This window comes from Neolamprologus multifasciatus, chromosome 6 (assembly GCF_963576455.1).
Source record: "Neolamprologus multifasciatus chromosome 6, fNeoMul1.2, whole genome shotgun sequence".
Taxonomy (NCBI): domain Eukaryota; kingdom Metazoa; phylum Chordata; class Actinopteri; order Cichliformes; family Cichlidae; genus Neolamprologus; species Neolamprologus multifasciatus.
Window position 1 is genome coordinate 30,551,868 of NC_140444.1, and position 22,897 is coordinate 30,574,764.

General features: G+C 41.4%; 1 protein-coding gene across 3 annotated transcripts; it reads left to right on the top strand.

Moving 5' to 3' along the window:
- The first annotated feature begins 217 nt into the window (after positions 1-217).
- Positions 218-22,490, top strand: LOC146517305 (axin-1-like). 3 transcript variants are annotated; one of them, XM_085163274.1, is made up of 15 exons: positions 218-433; positions 4,654-4,789; positions 5,318-5,483; positions 8,043-8,724; positions 10,262-10,455; positions 10,663-10,818; positions 11,987-12,121; positions 12,242-12,338; positions 15,073-15,210; positions 16,715-17,105; positions 17,669-17,846; positions 18,188-18,364; positions 19,401-19,697; positions 19,796-19,945; positions 20,030-22,490. In XM_085163274.1, exons 4-15 carry the CDS (start codon positions 8,113-8,115, stop codon positions 20,154-20,156), a joined length of 2,652 nt encoding a protein of 883 aa, XP_085019400.1. In that variant the 5' UTR covers positions 218-433; positions 4,654-4,789; positions 5,318-5,483; positions 8,043-8,112; the 3' UTR covers positions 20,157-22,490. The 3 variants fall into 3 exon arrangements, with proteins under 3 accessions (XP_085019400.1, XP_085019401.1, XP_085019399.1); XM_085163275.1 differs by lacking the exons at positions 218-433; positions 4,654-4,789; positions 5,318-5,483 and adding an exon at positions 6,862-7,108 and having other exon boundaries at positions 18,191-18,364; XM_085163273.1 differs by lacking the exons at positions 218-433; positions 4,654-4,789; positions 5,318-5,483 and adding an exon at positions 6,886-7,108.
- Positions 22,491-22,897: the final 407 nt, after the last annotated feature.

Below are 22,897 nucleotides of genomic sequence, written 5' to 3' on the forward strand. Positions count from 1 at the left end.
ACCCATCTGCAGTGAGAGAAGAGGAGTGGATGCTAGGAGCAGGGGGGTTACAGCACTCTTTAAGCTCCATATTTACACCCCTTTCAAATGCACAGACCGACAGATACACAGTCCTGCCCAGAGGTTCTTTGATGCTTGTCGATACCGCTGCGTGATGATGTCATACGGCAGACAGCAAGGGAGGGAGGCATGATCAAAGGAAAGAGGGAGGGATGAAGACGCAGGAGAGCATATCCAAGACAACAACGGGACAAAGATGGCGACTGCTTCTGCAATGGGACGTCCACTGGCGTCCAGACCTCGGAATCACTGCGATGAACTCAGGCAATGCAGCAGGTGTATTCACGTCCCTTATTCTAACAGGACGACCATCAGCATGACACACTGGAACCACCAAGCCAACCTCAGCCATCACTACCGCGGGGCTAGCACGGTAAGCCTTCCGTCTACCTTAGCCTTTCCTCCGCTGCCGTTAAATCATCAAACCCTCAAGATCCCGATGTCTGGTTACCATCACTTCATCCCAAGTATTCATCATGAGTTGCCATTCTTTCTAATAACACATTTTCTACCCATTTTGCTTCTTTTTCCTCAGCCCTTTCATCATGGTCTTTTTGGCCGTTAATATAGGCCTCTCTTTGCCATCAAAGGCAGCACATCAATTGCCTTGACTCCCAAGTGTATGTGTGAGGGTGAAAGAAAGGGAGAAAGGCGAAAAAAAAGAAGAACACCATGTATCAAAGATCAAGGCACGCTTTCATGCCTGTTTTTGGCCTAGTTGGGTTTTTGCTTTTCCATCATATTTCCATCCCTTTTTTCCCCCCCTGCCTGTTCTAGGGCTGCGGATGCTCTCCGAACCCCTCAACAATTTCCCCCGACCCTCAGTGGTCCAGATCCCACATTCGCTGAAATCAGATGCTTTTGTAGGGAAATGGAAGCAAAGACATTTTTTTCTGGGTTTCTTTGAAAATATTCTGTAGCTTGCAGGCTACTGGGCCAGAGCTCAGCCCCAATGATGACAATACGTGAAACAATATTTGAATAAGCAGCAGGAGGGCAGCCAGCTAATCCACTGTGGCTAATCCAGTATTGGTGCGGGCCATATTGGTTGCTGGAGTATTCAGCCCCATCACAATACACATCAGCGGGACGCCATGGCAGATATACTGACACTCTCACTACAGGCATGGCTGGGAAAGGCCAGCAGATGGATGGATAGGTGGATTGACGGATAGGTGGATAAATGATAGAGAGATAGATGGGAGAGTGTTGATACTGTGCTTTCTGTAGTTCACATATTGTTTTGGTTGGCTTTGAGGATTGAAAGAAAAAAATGAAAGCAGGGGGAAGTGTTTAAGTAGGAGGGTGATGAACATAATCTTCAGCGCTAGCCGTCCTTCATAGCTCTGTGGCAATGTTTGTGACTAATGTAATCGCCAATTCTCAGTGCAAAGTTGCCTGAAACGTTGACGCTATCCTACTCACTACTACATATCAAACATAATAAAAGGGCCCACTGTACAAGCTCAGCCTAATACTTTGTTTTGGAGCTCTTATTTCACCCGAATAAAATACTTGTCTCCAATTAATTTTCCTAAAGAGCAGGGGTGTGTTTTTCTTTTAAGGGGTATATAATGAAGATTTCACTTTCTCTGAGCATCTAAATGGGTCTTTGTGCTGGGAGGCCCCCAAGAGATAAGCCTGTTTCTGACAGGCCTCCGTACAGACGCCCAAATCTGCTGTGGCAGCTGGAACAAAGGGACCCCTGAGCTGGACCGGCTCACTGACAAAAAGCTCCGTCTCAGTAGTCTAAGAGGGTTGCCTCAATTTAGGAATTAATGATCTACTCTCGTCTTCACTTCACTTCAGCTTATGAAAAGGTGACTGTGTTTTGACTGAAATTGAGAAAAGCTAGCAAGGGTGACCAGTCGATTATTGATCATCCATGTATCAATCACGTTATTCATCTGAATTAGTCCAGTGGCAACAGGTGCAGCAGAACACATTATTTGATTCTTGTTAGCCAAAACATACGGTAGGTTTGTTTGAATTTTTGTGGATGAGTTTTCCTTAACCCAGTCTGGCATCTGACGACAGAGAGTGTAAAGAGCTGTGATCCGGGATATTGGACTTTATGAATAAAAATGACCTCACTTCAAACATGATCTACTGAAAGCTTTTCCCAGAAGATATTTTGACACGTCAGAGGAGTAAAAGCACAGCACAGGTAATACGTTTAATAATTGTTGAATACCATTTACCTTCTTTAATTCCAGAGTTCAGGCGTCGTTGGTTCTGGCGCACTGAGTTGAAAGGCGTCTTTGTCAGTTTTATTAGTAACAGCTGCTCTGCTAATAATGCAATAAAAAAGTCAGTAAAGCCAATAAAACAAGATATATAAATGAGGCACAATGTGCTTAATGTTTAACAAACATATGTTGTCTATGAGTAAAAATGTGTTACATTGTCATATTGCATAAATGTAAAATGATGTGGAGCATATAGGTGTGCAGGAATATTCATTCTCTGAATGTCACTTCCTACCATCCAAGTCTTTAAAATTCTAAAACTGAAACTGATAAGGAAAGCAATCAAGTACTATGGATCTGTATCTATAAATGCACTATTCCTTACACTGAACACTGTCTCAATCTGCATGTCTTTTCCTCTGTTTCCTGAATTCAGTTGCTTGACCTTCTTGAACAAACAAGTAGATTGGTTCCGATTTCCCTGTACACCTCATGGAGTTTTGGTGACGGTAGCCCATTGCTAACTAAATCTTAACATACAGTCACATAAACTCTGAAAACTACACTCCAAAGCCACAAAAACTCAAGTCTAAACACAACTAATGATCATATAACTATGTTGCAGGGGTGCTGGAGCCAATCCTATCTGTCAAATACCAAGACGTGGTTATTGGTATATCAACGTCTTCACCCTAGGCAACTCAGCCGTCAGTCAATGCAATACAATTTTATTACAGTTACTGCAATATTCTACTTCTAGCCTTTTTAAACTTATATATATATAAAGCGTCCTTGGGTTTCTTGAAAGGCGCTATACAAATCTAAGTTATTATTATTATTAATTACAAGTTATTGTTAAGTAACTTACATTTACTGTGTGCTAAATCTCATAATGTCATGCAACATTAATTTTGCTCTGATGAGTTACGATGAGTTAGTCAAGAAAAATGTATTAGGATGGAAAAGTATGTTTTACAATCTCAAGCAATAGATAGATAGATAGATAGATAGATAGATAGATAGATAGATAGATAGATAGATAGATAGATAGATAGATAGATAGATAGATAGATAGATAGATAGATAGATAGATAGCAGCAGGTGTATTAGTGGTCCCCTTGTGTGATGACCTTTCTTCAGCTTAGAGTACAGACCAGCAATACTCACACACATACATAGTTCAGATTCATTATAGATTCATAAGTACCAACATGCCCCCAACCCCTCCTCACCAAGACATCATAAAGGTCAAGTTCATCTTCGTCAGTATTCTCTCTTTGTCTTCTTCCCTCTCCCCTCATTGTCTCCGGGGGCACCACAGCAGCCCTGACAACACCAGCCTGTTACCACAAGAACCTGTATCTGCAGGTGCAACGAGTGTATGTGTGTTGACTGTTGATGATATAGGCCAAAATAATGTGCATACATTTCCATAATGAAGTGTGTTTGCCTTGGCTGTAAAGTATGTCAATCAAACGCACTGCCATTCGCTAAACCTTGCTGCCCGTCTTCATTACTGTCCTCTGAAAGCCTTCTCTGACAATTTCACAGTGATTATCTGTTTAGAGACGATTACATGGTTTTAAATGGCTCATGCCAAATAGAGTTTTAAAGTTAAAGTCCTGGAAATTTCACCGTGCTTTTGTTGGATTCAACTGCACTCGTCAAAAGTGCGGACAAAATTAAACAATGCTAACAAAAAAATAATAATATCTTTGAAATGTAAATATATTACAATGGTACAGTGAACATGTACAGAAATGAAAATCAAGATGAAGAAAATAATTTTGTTCTGGATATGTTGAAATAAACGGAGGCGTTTATTGTGTTGGCGTTTATGATTTTTTTTTATTAGCCTTTGAACGCAACATGTAGGCTGTATTGCAATATTAAGAGAGTTACATTTAAGAAGTATCAGCTCTTATGACATGACATAAGTGGAGCATTTACACAGCAGGATTTTCACATGTAGTAGTAAGTTAACATGAAATTGAGGGATCTGTTGTGTTTAGGTGCACATGGTTAATTCATGTGACTGGTAAAAGCTTTTTACCAACAATGTCATGTCATAAGGGTTGAAAACTATAGTGTTATATTGTTCTGCTGAAATATACATGATTAAATAAAAGAACCAGATATACAAGAGGGTTACAATTTATTTTTGAATCTCATATGAAATAATAAAAATAATAATTCAATTCACTTTATTTATATTGCATCAATCACAGCAACAGTCTCCTCGAGATGCTTTGTATTGTAAGGTAAAGACCCTACAATAATACAGAGAAAACCCCCAACAATCAGTAAACCACTTATTACCAAGAACTTGGCAATAGTGGGAAGGACAAACTCCCTTTTAACAGGAAGGATGATGGTGATGATGGTTATTGTTATTATTTCCCAGCTTCGAGTTGTTATGAAGAAGCAGTGCATCGAGGAGTGGGCAGAGATGAGGACAGGTGTCTGGACCTCACCTGAGCCACCGGACCCTGCTCTCCTTCACATGGGACAGCTGGCCTGACAGCCCCTCAGAAGGCATAGTAAGCTCCATGTATCCTTGGTTTGGTTTTATTATGTCCAAAGAGAGTAAATGCTGCTTCTTCTGATTTTACTGGCATTGGCTATTTTCATTTTCTGATTCAAATTTATACCAAAACCAATTTGTTAATGGACATTTGCATTAGTGTATTTTCTCTTGTTTTTGCTGTTGTCAAAGACAAGGAGTGATGTGAATTGAAATCATTCTTGCTGATTATAGAAATTAAAAATTTGGCAGTGTGTGCGGTAATTTCTTTAGTCCTGTTACTTACTAAGACACGTGACAGGTTAATCCACGTGTAAGGCAAATTTACATCATGCAGTAACACATGGCTCATATCAGATATATCTGCAACACATCTGTGGAATAAGATTTAATAAGGCCACGTTCAGGTGTTCTTTTTTTCCCACGAGCCTTTGGAAATATTGATTCAGCCTGAATACTGTAGTGTCCCCCCCCCCCCCCCCCCCCCACACACACACCCCTTCTCTCTTTCTCTGTCTCCCTCTCTCTCTCTCCGTCCCTCCAGCAGTCGGTGGGAGCTCGGTGCTCCTGCATGACTGACAGCCCGGCGGAGAGGAGTGACATGCTCAGGTGGCGGCAGCGGCGTGCTCCCTCTGTCCTGTGAGTCACTGCGCCGGCAGAGATGGGCTCTTCGGACTGAACACCTGTTCAGACGCAAAGACGCATAAGAGGTGAGTCGCCTTGTTTGCTCAAAAACTGTCTCACCTTTAGACTCACAGATTGCCTGGAGCAAAGTGAGCCGTAGCCTACCTGATCTATTGTGGTGCCCTGGTGACGTTTGGGGATTCTGGCTCATTTATTTATTTGTTTGTTTTTTCTTTTTCATCCACATTTTTTTTAATGTGCGTGACAGTGTACGGTGCAGTCGGCTTATCGTGAATAACTTTTTTATTGGAGTCTATTAAAAGGCTACCGTTTGAATTACACTTCCATTCATTTAGAGATATTGTGAAATTGCTCGTTCTTGCCGATGGGGGCGCCGTTATGCACTTTTTTTTGGTTACCTTGACAGAGAACGGAGACATATAGAACCGACACGAAGTACAACCTCTTCTTCATAACTCATTTAATGTACCCACAGTGGTGAAAATTAACTAATAAACTAATAAATACATAAATAAATACTTCAAGCTTACTTTTTTAACATGTCTTTCTCATTGTGTTGAGAAGCAGTAGTATCAACTTTTTACTCCAGAAGAGTAAAACGATTTTCACTATTTTTATAGCTACCTACATACAATCATTTTACACAAAGTCGCCATTGCAATAATAATATAATCATATAATCTGCAATAATACTACACTTATGGTTCCAGATGGATTTTTTTCCTATGATACTTTTGCATGTTTCTTGATGATATGTCTGCACTGTTACCTGCAACTAAGTAGGTTCATAAAATGGTAATAATAGCAGTTAAGGGCCTTAGCTAACATACATTTCATAGTAATAATACATAATTCAAAAAACATACATACACTAATGCATCAGAGAATGGTTGAGCATGGTCAGAAAAGCACCAGTTGTAACTGGTTGCTAGCAACATTCAAAGTAAGCCTTTGAATAGTGTAGTTACACTACACTATTCTACACAACCATATGGCCCGCCTTCTAAGTGCAAAATCATTAAAATATCAGAAGTAAGAAGAACCTAATTTCTCTTTGCTAAATTGCAGGATTTAGGTGCGTTTCTAAAATAGGTGAAATTTACTTGGATATTTAAACCTTGTGCAGTTTGCACATTTTCCTTTTTCCATAAATGCTGTGGGAGTCTAGTTGTACTTTACTACATTGACTTGGCGGTCATACTTTGGTTTTGAAACAAACACATTTTCAGTAAATATCACATAAAACAATTTGAATTAGCTCTACATTGCTGCAGAATCAAAATGCTGCATCAGTCAGTTTTGCCTTGCATAGTAAATACTTTTACATTTCTTGTATTCTTGTAACTATTTGGAAATTATGCATGCTGGACACTTATAATAACGTTCACGTATCGCTGCATTTATCGTGGATAAGATTAAAGAATCTCGGGTATTTTTTCGTGTGTTTGGCGTTTCTATCCGGCGCATTTCTAGAAACGTACTACGCTCCGCTTACAGTCGGCGTGCACTCACGTACTCGCTCTGTATTATTGCTCTGAAAGCAGCCACCATGGGGAGTTAAGGGCAAGACGACGGGTTATTTTCGTTAATATTTAATCTCAAAAGCTATCCATATGCTGCGTTTTGGAGTACACTGTTCGCGCCAGTATCCCCAATGCAGCGGATTACGGGGAACGGGCTTTCAGAGACGGTAGGACGTAAACTTTTGTGGAAAACACGGGACGTTAACGGACCTAGCTAAGCTAGCCAGCTAATCAAAACTAGCTAACACATCAAGCTAGCTGGCGCTGCAGCCAGCAGAGTCAGAAACGTGCCCTCTCTTTCTTGTTTTGTTTGATCTTATGCGACTAGATTTGTTGGGGTTAAACAACAAGAAAGTTTGCGTTGCTTCTGTACAAATGTGCTCTTTACGAGTACGTTTATAGTTTCCTCTAGTGCTGAAGTTTTTTTTTCCTTTTTTTTCCTTTTTTTTGCACGGAGGCCCGTGTTGTGTGGAGTTTGTTTCGGTGCCCATCCCCCACCGTCTTTGCAGGCCAAGATGAATGAGATTCTCACTTCAAAGCCCTGGCATTGGTGGTGGCATTGCTACAAGGCTAGCTAGCCATTTTAGCTTGTTAGCATTAGTTGGTTATTTGCAAAACAGTGTCCAGCAATACCGAGCGTGTGATTTGACAGGAGTTAGCGCTAAAGCTAGCTGCTACACAGGCGAAATAAACTTGTTGGTGAACTTAAGCTTGGATACTCAAGTAAAGCGCGTTGAGTTGGTCATCGTTAAACTGGAGACTTATTTGGAGAAATACGAGATTATTTAAACTGAGGTGTATTTGCTAGTAAGTTTAGATGCCAAGTTAACAAACTAGCTGTATTTTCAGTTTCTATGACTATATTCTCATGAGTCTCATACTGTTAGTATCATACTTCGTGTGTCTGCTCATCATCTAACATTATTACTCAGTGATCTCTCGCACTCTAAATATATACATACTGTGTGTGTATTAGTGGGGTGACACAGTTCAGTGATGAGGTGTGACTCAAGTCATCATTCTCACCTTAGCAATAATATTTGTATTTGAGTCATCACCTTCCACTGCTACATCTAACTGCTTTTCTTGTTTCCATTGCAGGGTGAATTGTTTGCCAGCCAAGTCATTGCTAAAGGGGAATATCTGACCTCTGCCTTGTGCAATCAGAGACATGAGCGTTGTCAGAGAATTGCATGGGATCGGGTACAGGGGCGGGGGTGGGGTTGTGGCCTCCATGAGTGCCCCTACCCACTTTACAGAGGATGCGCCGCGGCCCCCGGTTCCTGGTGAGGAGGGCTCAGACGTGGACACCCCAGTCCAGTCCGTCAGCACCCGTCCAAACACCCTTTCCCAAACTGCAGGCTATCCCCTGTCGTCTAAAATGGGGGACCCGTCAAGTTATACACCACCCTCCTCGTCTGCGACCCCACGTCGCCCTGACTTGGACTTGGGCTATGAACCTGAGGGCTCTGCTTCACCAACCCCTCCTTACCTGAAGTGGGCCGAGTCACTTCACTCCCTCCTGGACGACAGGGAAGGCACCCAGCTGTTTAGAACCTTCCTGTGCCAGGAAGGGTGTGCAGACCTTCTCGACTTCTGGTTTGCCTGCTCTGGGTTCAGGAAGACCAGCCAGGACAAGAGGGCAAAGCTGGCCAAGGCTATCTACAGAAAGTATATTGTAGATGGGAATGGGATCGTCTCCAGGCAGATCAAAGCTGCCACCAAGAGCTTCATCAGAGACTGCGTGGGAAAGCCGCATCCAGACGCAGCCATTTTTGAACAGGTTATTAGAATTTTATATTGTAATATTTAACAGGATGACAATCAGGTTGAAGAGAACAGTCTAGTAGATACTGTTATTCATTCCTGACAGCTATTATTTTGTTTGTTTAAATGGCCAGATTTGGCTAAGGAATTAAAACTGTAGCCATTAAGGTGCCAATGCCAGTGTTGCAGGCCGACAGGTTAGGAAACTGAAACTGAATTGTGGATGTTGGCAAGATGGTTCATGATGAAATTAAAAATCAGACAATGGCTTTCATATGGCTGTGCTTTCAGTTGACTGGTGCTGGGAACTTATGTTTTCGCTCTTCTCACTGCACTAGGTCTATTCCTGTCAAGTCGTTATAATTTCAGTGTCAATATTTACTCCCAGATTTAAGGAACTTAAAGCCATATCTGCTTCCATCATGTCTATTTAACCAGCCCTTATACAGATCAGATTTTGTAGTGAGTATGTTTATTTAAAAACATGGAAAGTAGCATATTTATAATTCACAGAGTTTGTTCTTGTATGTATTCATTTCCATTGAATATTTAAAACAATCTCAGAACAAGGAGCTTTTGCTGTCTTGAAACATGCATTAGATTTGTCAGGGCCGTTCAGTTCTGCTTTATTGACTTTAGGGTTTTATTTAGGGGGAGGGAACAGTGACTCAAACTATAAGCTTACCCAGGTTCCCACGGTGTAAGTGCAGCTATACTTCCTGAGTACCTCAATCAGTTTCTGATCTTCTGACAGTGTTCCTGTGGTTGACAGGGGGCATTCATCCTGACAGGAAAAGTAAAAGAGCAAGACAAGTCACACACTTGTCGCTGTTTTGTTAAACCACAGATTTGTGTTTCCTTGTGCTTTGTTTCTGCCTTAATGAGCAGACCACAGGATCATCTGCTCCTCTCTGCCCTCTTTAACCCTGAACACTTTCAGTTTTGCGTAGATGACTGCTCATTTTTATCTTCTTAATGTTGAGACCACATGTATACTCTATGAGACTGCTATCACCAGTCTTAAAGACTTGAGTCTCATAGAGTATACATAATAATGTTATGTTGAGTAAGAATGCATGGGTATTACTGTGATGGACCAAATGAAGCTTGTTTCAATTAGCTTTCTTTATAGCTGTTCCACAGACTTACGTTTGATTTTATTTCCATTGCTGTTTCTCCGCAAGTCATCAAAGTAATAAAATCCAAAGCTGTGTACTGTTCAACTAGAATTCAAACCAACTTGACTTGTGCCAAGCCACATCGAGGGATGCACTTTGACCCTTTCAGGTTTATTGCTTGCATGTGGTTTAAATGTGACACACATTGCTTTTTCAGTCTGGAATCGGTGTTAGCCTAGCTGTGTAGTCTCTAACATAAATGCTGGTATATCCTGTGTAATTGTGTTGGTCTGTAATGAGTATCCATTTGGCATGAAATATATAGTTTGAAAGGGCAAAGCCTTTCAGTCTGGGAGCACTGTGTCACAGTGAACTTAGAGGTGAGAAATAATGTCTTCATTTTTATTGTACCAACTTGGTCTTTGTGTGTTCCAGGCTCAGACAGAGATCCAGACCATAATCGAGGAGAACACCTACCCTTTGTTCCTTAAGTCAGATCTGTACCTGGAGTACACACGGACAGGGGGAGAAAGCCCAAAGCCAAACCCCAGTGATCAGAGCCCTTCATCAGGACCAGCCAAGCCTGTTTCTGGGTATTTGCCTACACTCGCTGAGGATGAGGAGTGGAGGTGAGAAGAGAAAGGAACCTGAGACTTTGTGTTATACCACATTTCAATTCTGATGCATTGCATAGGATTTAACTGTAAACTTCACTGATCTGTCTCAGCTGATCAGAACAGCTCTAACAAAGTTTTGAAGCTGAAATTCATTTGTCTAAATATTTAAAAGTAATATAATTCATCTGAGTTTTTTTAATGACATAAATGTGGTCTTAGGTGTGGAGGAGGAGGAGTGAGGGAAGTGGAGGAAGAGAAAGATGAGGATGACTGTGGAGACACACCAGCTTGCAGGTTGACTCAGACCCTGCTGATGCAGACGGCACCACAGAGAGCCTCAGCCAGTAGGAGGAGGCAGGACAGCAGGGAGTACAGGTGTGTGTGTGTATACGCCTGCTGTTTTGCAGTCATAACATAAATAATATCTAAACATTTATTGAAACTTCCATGCGATGTCAATTTAAAAAAAAAAAAAAACATCGTCTAGATCTGAACGTTCTGTGCTAACCAGTCAGCTTCGATCCTTTGCGTCTAGTGTTTCCCTTGTCCTGCAGTTGGACAGACTTGGACTGCAGCTGGTTACGTTTGTATTTGGTTCTCTGGAGATCTGATGCAAGCCCTAGATTCAGCTCTAAGTAGAACCCACAGCAGGTGGAGAGCTGATGCTACTGGGCTGAGCTCTCTGAGACTTGCAGAACAGAACAGGGACTAACACAGCAGGGACCAGCTGCAGTCTAAGAGAGTGGACTCAGAATTGATCTGTTTGAGGAGGAACTTTGTGGAGAGGCTGTTGATTGTTTCTGTAAATGTTCTTACTAAGTAGATATCGGGTTATGTTTGTTTGGGTTGGGTTATGTTTATTCATTTTTAAAATGCTTGAGTGCCCCTCCCTTCACTTGCATACATGCATGTGCGCGTACATAATCACATGCCCTATCATGTCCCGTGGGAAACGGTGGGTGTTTCTTGTCTCGTGCATAGCGGTGTAGTTGACCTAGTATTATGCAAGAGTAATATTTTGGTAATTAGTTTGTCATTTACAAACATTGCCAAAATACATCTATAATATTTTTCATTATAATAAGTAATAATATATAATACCTGTTGATATTCTTATAGTGGAAATATTCATGTGGCAAGGCTGAGACTTTTTTCTGTTAGCTTCTTTGTAACCCTTTCAAGATTGCAAATAGCTCTTTTCGGGGAATCTTTGCAGCACACCCACTTATATCAAGAGTAGGTGGCATTTTGTCTTATTGTGAAATCATGAACACAAGTCTTTCTTGAGAAGAGCAAATTTAGTGTGCAGCCAAACTTTCTGAGCCTTTTTTTCCATTTTGTGTATTTAATCGGGATGCTTCACACTTTTGAATTCACAATTTTGAAGCCTTTAACACATTTTTCTCAGCACAATTCACAAGCATCATATCAGACATGACTAAGGTAAAAAAAAAAAAAAAACTGGTGCGAATGTTTTGTAAGAACCCCTGAAAATTTAACATGGCTCCTTCGCATGAATCACGATGTCTCAATTCTTCTTCAGGCCATGGAGAGAGCCGATAAACCCATACTACGCAAACATGGGTTATGCGCGGGCTCCAGCAACCAGTGCCAATGACAGTGAGCAGCAGAGCATGTCGAGCGATGCAGACACAATGTCACTGACCGACAGCAGTGTGTAAGTACTCACAGACAGCCTGCTGCACCTCGGACAATACTACACTTTTGAGTTTTGTAAAAAGGTTACAGATCTGTAATTGATTTTTGTTCATCTTTTTTTCCCTCTGTGTTTGTGTAGAGATGGTATTCCTCCATACAGATATTGGAAACAGCATCGTAAAGAGATGCATGAAAGTGCCAAAGCCAACGGACGTGTGCCCCTACCTCATATACCTGTGAGTACAAACAGCAATTCGCTGCAATATCAGTTCTTGTATTGCTGCATGCACAGTGAAATATGTGCAGAATTTGACACTGGAATGCAGTTTTAAAGTTTTTCTGCACACTATTAGGCTTTTATGTGACAATACAACTTTGTAATCTTTGCTAAATTCACACCCGTTCGTATTTTTCATACTTTTTTTATGTTTAAGTGCTTTCAGTGTATCATTCATACATGGATCGATGCATTGGTGAGCAACTTGGGTTTGGCATCCTGCTCAGTGCAAAATATCATGACGATAATAAATAAGTGATGCACAAGTACATAAATATGTTAATTAAGGCCCTTCTTGTTGTTCTGGTTCAGCATTGTGATCGATGTGGGTTGAAAAGCTGTTTCATAAGTGTGTGTGTGTGGTCCTTGAGCGAATGCTGCGACAGGCTGTGAGAAGGATGAGTGGCGACGTTGGCAATGCCCAGACTGCACTGGTTATAAATGTCTGAAGGGAGTTGGCAGCATGTGGAGGAGGCGGAGGGTGCTGCTAGGCCTTTTTTGATTAAGGCTGTGGTGGTGTAGTAACTGGAAGTGATGTCATCAGTTTGGCATATCGGCAGAAATTACATGCTTTTGTTTCTACCACAGAACCAACAATCAGTGGAAGGTGAAACTGAAACATCAACAATTATCTCATTGTTGATGTTTTTCCCTGTGTTGAGGTTAAGGCTGTCAACTCCCCTCTGTGTGCTGACTCATCTTGATTGGCAATGAGGCCTACCTTAGCAAACCTTTTGGTGTGGTTGGTGTTAAAACTAGCAGAGCAGTCATGTATCCACATCTTGAACAATAATGGGCTGAATACACACCCTTTAAAGCGATTTTGTATTCAGCATATTGTGTTGTTTTCTTCCTTTTCTGGCCATCTGCCATCTCTGTGTAAGAAAGCCCAAGATCCAGTTCTAGGTACCAGGTGCCAGCTGCTGTGGCAAGATAGTATAAAAAGTTGACTTGAATCAGTAGGATGTGTATGACTTTCTGTATTGCAGATGAGTCAGACTGAGGTGGTGCAGGGTGGATATAATGGCATCTTTTGTAGGCTGGTTTTCTCTGTATGCAAATTCTAGGGGTTAGAAGGGAGATGTGACTTATTATGTTGCAAGACAAGCCTTTCAAAGCATTTCACATTTCTTGGGGTGAGGGCTAGAGGGTGGTAGTCATTCAAACAAGCTGGGTCAGATTTCTTGGGTACAAAATTATAGCGGTGCCGTTTAGACAAGTGGGAATGTTATTTTTGTCTGAGGAAGATGTTGAAAATGTCCTTGTGAAAACATCTTTCAGTTGTTCTACACATTCCTTCAGAACATGATCTGTTTGGCAGGTGACGACGGGAGCCCTTTGTTGTTGGTGTATTGAGGTTATCTGGCAGTGCGAGGTCATTACAGCATGTCTGATCGGTGGGCTTGCAGCCTGCTACTGTGTTGAATCCCTGCCAGAGGTGCTGTGTGTTTTTTGGTGTCAGTGAAGTGACTTGTGTGCACATTCCACGGTTTAAACTGGAAGTAAAGGTGCATCCTATGCAAAGCTGAGGTCCTGGTGCACTACCAGCATGTTGGTCAAAATGACTACAGCTAAAGTTCAGCAACTTATTTAAAAGTCGGCACTGGATTTTTAAAAGTTCAGGATCAACTTGGACACTGATTGAAATCACCAGCCCCATTAAAAACTAAAAGCACTTGATGTACAGACACTCAGAAGTGACATCTGAGAGGCATCTGATTGATACCAGTTAAAACTTTGGAATTCCTAAATTCTGGGTTTGAAGAAGTAGGAGGAGTAGATGTAATGGTACAAACTATACACAGCAGGTAGATTTAGCTCATAATGTGAGGTGGTCTTAAGGCAGTATTTATCTGCAAGTAGTTGAGAAGGAATTACCATAACTGTCACACATTGCTAACATTGATTGTTTGCACAAGTTAAGTTTTCCCATTTGAATGTGTTAAATGCATATTAGTTTATAAGTTTGCCATTTAAATTATGGCAGCAGACATATTAGAGGTGGGAATCACCATACAACTCACGATACGATATTATCACAATACTTAACGCACGATACGATATTATTGCAATTTTTAAAAAAATATTTTGCGATATTCAGATTCTGTACATAAAGGTAAACTTTATCAATATTCATTTTATCTAATATCAAAGTCTCACACTCAGTCTTTCTCTCATTTCAGTCAGTTTTATTGTTGACAAACTGAACGGTTTGTATTACAGTCTAGTCCAACTTAACTGAATGCAACCATCTGGTACAATTATAGCTATTCTGAACTATGCAATTTATGAAAACTATGCAGCCCCTTCAGCAACTGAAGAATTTGAAAGTAAATTAAAACAAAATAGAATTTTACATTAAATAAAAAAGTTTTAAACTTAATTAAAATAAAACATGTCTTAAATTAAAATAAGTAAACTGTCATGTTTATTGCTGCCAAAAAAAAGTTAAACACATTTGGACAGTGAAGGAATGTCAGGATTCTTGCTCAGAAAAAAGATCAACATGCTCTGAAGTCAGAGCACAAAAACCTTTTTTGTAACAAAATATCAATTTCTGCTGTCCCTGTATCGATACATTATTAGCAAACAAAATATCACGATACTACATAGTATCAATTTTTTCCCCCCACCCCTAAGACATATGCACCCATGTGTAGTATGTAATAATTTCTACTTGTGTCAATACACAGCGCACGTATCGAATGCCAAAGGACATCCACGTAGAGCCTGAGAGGTTTGCAGCGGAGCTCATCAGCAGGCTGGAGACGGTGCTCAGAGAGCGAGAGGCTCAGGAAAGACTTGAAGAGAGGCTGAAGAGAGTACGGCTGGTGAGTACACGATCATATATATGCAACCTGCAATGTGATTTTAATTCTTCAAAATTAAAACTTTGTAAGTGAAAGAAAGAGTTGTTTCCATTTTAGTCAGCCTGCCTATGCAGCTCTGTCACTTCTATTCCAGACTCACAACTAGCTTCTCATCTACAAGGAGATTTACATAGTAGAAATTTTGACAATGCGTTATGCCATATATGCAGAAATGCCTGTGAACAGTTTAGCAATTGATTCTACTCTCTTACAGTAGTGTAGACTTGTATTAAGCAGTAGGGCTGCACAATTAATCATTAGAAAATCGCGATCTCAATTCATACTTATGTGCGATCTCATTTCCAAATGACAACGATTTAAAAAAAAAGAAAAAAAGATGACGATTGTACCACATTTTGATCCGGGACATAATCTGCATGAAAACAAGCGTTCACTCTTCCTGCTCAACAAATGACAAGGGCGGAGGCTTATACCACGTGATACAGAAGTTAGCTGGCAGGGAAAAAGCAACAGAGAGCACGTGAGAGATGACAAAGCTGTAAAGGCCAAGAAAGTGACAGGAGAAAATCCGTCCCGGTTAACCACCCAAACATCAATAACGGGAAGCTTATACAGCGCCTCCCCATACCCGTCAAACTGCCGCAGGCACAAAGAAATTACGGAGGCTATCACTTATCACCTGACCAAAGATATGGCTCCCATCAGCACTGTGAAAAACGAGGGATTTAGGAAAAATGATCAACACCCTAGACAAACGTTACACAGTGCCATCCCGCAACTATTTTTCAAATGTTGCACTACCTGCTGTATACACGCAGTGTTGAGCAAAGGTGGAGACGAAATTGTTTTTATGTTCAGTCTCAACTGTTACGAAGTGGATGTGCAGTTAATAAGTGCAATAAATATTTATATTAGAAAAGAGAATTGTGAGAGAATCGTGATCTCAATTCTAAGCAAAAAAAAATTGTGATTCTCATTTTATGCAAAATCGTGCAGCCCTATTAAGCAGCAACACATTGTTGTAACAAGTGACAAACAAGATTCTTGCCAGAAAAACTTGCTATTTCGGTTTCTTGCGACCGGCCATGGTGGGAATTTAATATTACACTCAGTTAATCTGGCTCTAGCATTCCACTTTAACAGTGATTGCTTCTGTATAGACTCATTGCTGCTGGTGAGAGGAGAGACTATGCCATCAAGAGAAGAGATAATCACTCTGGGATTATATATCGATAGTTTAATTATTGGTGATTCTAAGTGAATTGATATCAGGTGAACTGGCACAACAGCATTTTTAGATAAAGTTTGCCCAATTCTTCTTCTTTTTTTCCTGAGGTGTGAGGTTACTGCCACAAAGCCATCCGGCTTGTAATACACAGGCAGAAAGGCTAGGCAAAAAAAGCACACATTTATTAACCTCCATCACCTTAATCATTGTCTTCTGTATTGATGTACAACCCAGTTTTAAAATTGAAAAACTAAATATATTTTCTGTTCTTAACAGGAAGAAGAGGGGGATGATGCTGACGTCTCCATGACAACCTCAATGTCTTCTCATAGCACGTCTCTACCCGTCCCCTCATCGTTTCCACCTCTTTATGGTGCCCGTTATTCCGAGACCACTGCTAACACGGCAACAGTCGCGACTTACGGAGGCCTGGTCCCCATAGACGATCCCCATGACGACGACCCAGAATCTATTTTGGATGAGCACGTACAGCGGGTGATGAGGACGCCAGGCTGCCAGTCGCCAGGGGCAAACAACAGCACCTTAGCAGGAGGGGGTCGGCACACTCCTCCCAAATCATCGCGTTCACCTGACGGGGGAATCGGGCCGCCTCACTACCCTGCACACCGAGGTGCAGGTCACAGTCTGCCTGCTGCTGGAGTCAAAGGTAAGAGGCTGTGAAGGGGAGGGAGAAATGGTCGAGCACAATTTCCAAAGCACTTCAGCAACAAACAGACTATCTAAATGTGGGCCCAGGTTACTCTCTGTGTTAAGCTCTGCCCCATAATACCCCCAATACCACATGTCGCTAAAGCAACTCTCCAACGGACACAGTGTTTTGTTTTGTTTTTTTGGAGACCGTATTCCCCACACCTACTGTACACTGTAGTTTTTGGCAAATGTAACCTCAAGTAGCAAGAAATAGTTGTTATTCTGCTCAAGTGTTTGTGTTGCTGTGGAATAATGTGCTGTTGTTGCTCTGTTTAATATTGATGTTGGTATAACAGAGTAGGCTTAACTCGTGCTCATTATATTGAGTTAATGTGAAGATGGAGTCTTGAGATTTTTAATGTACCTTTACAACACAGGAAGGAACTATAATATCCTTGGACTAATTAGTGCATCGTGTTACAAATTTTTTTAATGGCAAGCCATAACTGGCTCTTCAGGTGAAATAGCACAGATGTCAGTGCTGTGAGTTTCCATTTACTTTACTGATTTCCATCTCAGGTATGCATCACCACAAGCCGTTGTACCACCACAGAGGAAGGGATGGGCCAGAGGAAGCGGGTAGTAGGTCTCAGCCCAACTTCCTGTGGAATGGAGAGTCAGCCAATCAGTATGCCGGGAGAAGTCGAAACTATGCTGATGGAGCTGGAGCCAGCACACACGAGGGGATGGGTTATAGGTAAGCGTGTGCATGTTTGCATGGGTTCTCTCCCACAACCCAAAGACCTGCAGTTAGTGGGATTAGGTTAATTGATGAACCACAGTTGCCCATAGGTGTGACAGTGAGTGCCAATGGTTGTCTGTCTCTGTGTGTTTGTCCTGTGACAGGTGCACCCTGGGATAGGCTCCAGAACTTTGCATACATTTGTATTACTTTAATGTATTATGCTATTATTAAGGACAAGTCCGTATCCTGGTAGTGCCCTAGTGGCAGTAAAGTATCTTATCTTGTCTATGCTGTTAGGTAATCAGATGACTCCAACAGTTTTTTTTTTCTTTTGTTACCTGTTTGTTCTGCAGTAGTAAAGGCAGCACACTATCACGGCGAGGTTGTAAGAAGACATCAGAGGCATCGGGAAAAGGTGACGAGAGTGGGCGTGGCCTGGAGGCACAGGTACCAATGGAGGATTTGGAGAGAAACCAGAAGATCCTGCAATGGATGATGGATGGAGACAGACAGAGAAAGAGTTCCCATGGGTGAGTCGTTTTATATTTAAAGCTGACAGTAATTTATAGTTGTTGAAATTTTTAAAATTCTTAAGATCAAATAATGAAATAAAAATTCAATTAGGAATACAGGTGATGTGCTTTCTTTCTCATCAGATATAGTGTATTGAAAATACCACAGTTTTTTTTATTTATTTGGCAGTGGTTTGGCATTGATATTTTACTTGGCAAAAAAGAAGAACACTTTGTGTTGTTGGTCGCCAGGGGTGATCGTGGCTCAAAAGTTGCGAATTCGCCTTGTAATCGGAAGGTTGCCGGTTCGAGCCCCGGCTTGGACAGTCTCGGTCGTTGTGTCCTTGGGCAAGACACTTCACCCGTTGCCTACTGGTGGTGGTCAGAGGGCCCGGTGACGGTGTGGATGTGTGCGTGAATGGGTGGATGACTGGTTGTGTAAAGCGCTTTGGGGTCCTTAGAGACTAGAAAAGCGCTATACAAATACAGGCCATTTACCATTTTGCCATTTAAAGCAGAGGATCAAAGTAAAAGCAGACTCTAATCTTAACAAAGTGAATTTCTCAGTGACCTTATAGATGACACTTAGATAGCGGCAAATGGAATCTGCGATTGTGCCCACAGCTAAGCAATAACCTGGCTAATGATTACTCTTTATTATTAACCCATGACCATATAACTGTGTGTGCGGGCAGTAGTCAGCTGGCATATATAACAGACCTGTGCCAACAAGATTAACAGCAAGGCCGCCCTCCAGCATTAGGTGTGCTACAGATTGCCCGTGTTCTGCTCTAACATGGAAGGAACTTGTTGCACATGTTGTCAGTAACAACGCAAGTGAAGTATAACTTTATTTGTGAGAGTTTTATTCTCTTCACCAGTGATGCTAAAAAAGGAGTTTTTGTGTACAACACCATGTGGCAGATGCCCATTCCCCTCAAACAGGATCAGAGAGACACATATCTTAGAAATATGTATGCTTAGCATAGTCTCATATTGTGAGGCTCTAGTTCCTGTGCCCATTTTAATGCAGGCAATTCTCTTGTTTTTTCAGAGGGAGCACCAGTAGCTCAAGGAGGACAGGAACCAGCAGTGAATCGCCACGTCCAGCTTCAGTGGAGCGGCCTGGAGCTGTGCACCCCTGGGTCTCTGCTCAACTACGTAACCCTTCTTCAGTGTCCACCGCTATCCCCGGCTCATCATCCACCCAGGTCCAGCCTTCTCATCCCTTCATCCAGGACCCAGCTATGCCCCCCAACCCAGCTCCCAACCCCCTCACCCAGCTGGAGGAGGCTAGACGGAGGCTGGAGGAGGAGAGGAGGAGGGCTGCACTACAACAGGTCAAGCCTAGGTAGGTGTCAGGCCAAATTCTGTGTACTCGGTTATTGTTATTATTATTAATGTTTATTTTTTATATTGTGTGTTTAATGTGTATTTTTTCCGTCTCAGGCACAAGTCTGGAAAGCGTCAAGTGTGTGAGAACATGACAGTGGCTTACTACTTTTGTGGAGAACCAATTCCATATCGAACATCTGTTAAAGGCCGTGTAGTGACTTTGGGCCAGTTCAAGGAGCTGCTTACCAAAAAGGGCCACTACAGGTAAATACATGGACAGGTTTTAAAAAGCCATAAGTGTGTGTGGGAATGTTAAAGATGTGCTCTTACACTTGTGCTTGTGTTTAGGTTCTATTTCAAGAAAGTGAGCGACGAGTTTGACTGTGGTGTGGTGTTCGAGGAGGTTCGTGACGATGACGCAATCTTGCCTATCTTCGAGGAGAAGATCGTTGGGAAGGTGGAGAAGGTTGACTGAAATTTTGGGAACATGAAAACAAATCAGATGGCATGAAAAAGAGGAAGAAAACATTCAGGTGGGATTGAAATTCACCTGCCAGAAAACGAACAACGGGAAGTAGAAAGGCGGAAGGAGTAACGTGCGACCGAATGGAGATTGCGCTGCATAGTCGAAGCTCAAGCGTTAAGGAGGCGGTTAAATTTACGGAGCATCAACGCCTGGATCCAAACCCACATAAAGCAAAAAAGCTCGGTCAGATGATACAGCGGGTAGTAGAAGAACATAAATTATTTCACCTGTCCTGTCTCCACTGTGGACGATCAAGGAGAGCTGTTCAGGTATGTCTGACCAGTCTTCCACTTCTACTGCAATGGATGGGAAAAGGGTGAGAGGACTGCTGAAGGAGAGAGGTTTAAAGTAGTCTTCCACTTCTGCTCTGGAGGAGCCCGTCCTCCGCAGACCATTACGATGCTGCTACATTACCACGGAAACTCTTCAATCGGTGCTCAGGACGGTAAAGGAAGCAGTTTTGTTCCTCTCGGGAGTCTAGCTGCCTTTTGCTGTCTCTGTTCCTCATCAGCTGGTGACAGAAGATTTTTGGGGAGTGGAACATTTAGCCTGCCTCTCGTTGACTTCATAGCCTCAGAACAGAGAAACCTGCTCACCCTCAATTCCTAGAAGTCACGTAGTGATCTCTCACATCACCTTGTTCAGACAACAGTTCTCTGCATAACTTGTTTACCGTATTTTTAATAAGACAAGTATTCTAGCTACTTGTTTTCATTTTATTTGAATCGTGTATGTACAAGGCAGGTACTATTACTTATTATTGCAGCTTAATTTCGTCATATCTCAGACTTGTATTATTGTGTATGTTTTGAAGCTAGTTCATTAGTCATTTCAGGGCAGCCGATTTGTTTGTTTCTTCCCAGTATACCACATCACTGCACCTCAGCTCTGTACTGTTTACCTTTGAGTGTGCAGTCGTGTTGTACTGCGGGAGGATTTTTAAATATAGGATTTTTTTTTATTACCCTCAAAAAAGACCACAATATATCATTTTTTTAAACGGTCACACTGTCCCCTTGTGTAACTTTAGAAGTCTTCTGCTATATCAAAAGCCTGCGCACAGAACTCCAAGCTCAGTCTAGGTGCCTGCCTGCCTGCCTGGCCAGTGCCATTACTATCTACAGTGCTTATTCTGAAGCGTTAAGTGTCCGTCGTGTACACCGGAACTCAGCCAAAGAGTGTAGTGTGAGCCCCCTTCGCCTACATACACATGTATGTGCAGTCCACTGCTATCTAATGTGTGTTTTTCGACATAACTGTGAGGGAATGTAGTATTTCCTCCTACATCTTTAAACTTTGTAGAGGAACACTGAGTTTAAAAACTGCAGGGTTGTTTGTTTTTTGTTTTCCTTTCTCCAAATTAAATTAATAGTTTGACATTAGAAATTTTCACCAGGAATACTGTGATAAGTTAATACAGCTCGTATATCTAAGCGGTAAATGCAAAGCTAAAGCCAGCAGTTGTTAGTTTATAGTTTACTAAAAAGATTGGACCTACCCTGGCTCTTACGTGAGTTAAACTACGTGAGTTTCAACTACAAGTTAATTTAATTTAATTATCAGTTATTTGTTGTTCATTGGTTTATAAGAAGGGTGGCACCAGTGGTGATGTTTAAAATAGTTTGGTTGATAGCTGATTGTTAGTTTTTGTTTATTTATTTATTTTGTTTTTGTCATTCTAAACTGTTTAAAGGTTTTTCAGATTTTTATCGCACTAGCTCAGCACAAAATTGGTGACACGGTAGATGATTCAAAATATGCCAGTATTGATATTTGGTTGATCTGTGGATTGCTAGATTATTACATATAAATTGATGATTCAGAGGACCTATCACGATTACCTAGACCCTGATGAGCCGTCTAATAAATACTCGCTTTTGCGGGTGGGGAAAAACAGGTCGGAGTAAGATTGTAAGATCGTAATGATTGTAAGGCCTTCAGCTCAGGTTATAGATGCATGCTGATTAGGAAACGCTGAAATGTGCTGGGAGGCAGACTGCGAAATGTAGACAGAGCCAGGCGAGATGTCTTCTATTCTTAGCTCAGCTAATTGCCTATAGCTTCATGTTTACTGTATAGACACGAGGAGTGTTACACATTTGGTCACTTTTTTGTTATGAAAACAGCAGAGTAAATTTTTCAACATGTCAAGCTAGTCTTTTAACCTGCTTGTGTTTGTACCATAACGCGGTAAAGCCTTGAGGTCAGAATATAAAGCGCAGTGCAAACGTTGCACTGAGGGCACACCAGCTACGTAAGCCGAATGTAACTTTATGAATTTTTTTTTAAAAAGTTATTTTATTTCTTTTTTTACTTTTGTCCACCATATCCTCGAAGGATCGATCATGTCAGCTACTTGAGCACAGGTTCACTATTGATCTGTTCACCTGATTGTTTTGTGTCCTCGATGCTGATTGTTAATTGAATGTGTTGCATTAATGTCAAATAGAAATCATCCTGGGTTTGCCCCAGCAAGAGGAGCATAGGATCAGAAAATGTGTTTGTCCTTACTCCAACCCATTATGCCTTCAGTATGAAATAAAAAAATTAGAAATGTATTTGTTTATAAGAAAAAAATGTAATTTTAATAATCAGCGAGCATGTTCTTTAAGGAATGTTTCCAGATGAATTGAACTGTCTATTTTGGTTTAATGTTTATGTGCAAACTGCTTTTGGCCCTCTGATATATT

What these genes read in the sequence shown, in the direction of transcription:
- LOC146517305 (XM_085163274.1), top strand. Translation starts at nt 8,113, where the DNA reads ATGAGCGTTGTCAGAGAATTGCATGGGATCGGGTACAGGGGCGGGGGT. An exon ending in GGCTGAAGAGAGTACGGCTG is followed by an intron (nt 15,211 to 16,714) that starts GTGAGTACACGA and finishes TGTTCTTAACAG; the next exon opens with GAAGAAGAGGGGGATGATGC. An exon ending in ACCAAAAAGGGCCACTACAG is followed by an intron (nt 19,946 to 20,029) that starts GTAAATACATGG and finishes GCTTGTGTTTAG; the next exon opens with GTTCTATTTCAAGAAAGTGA.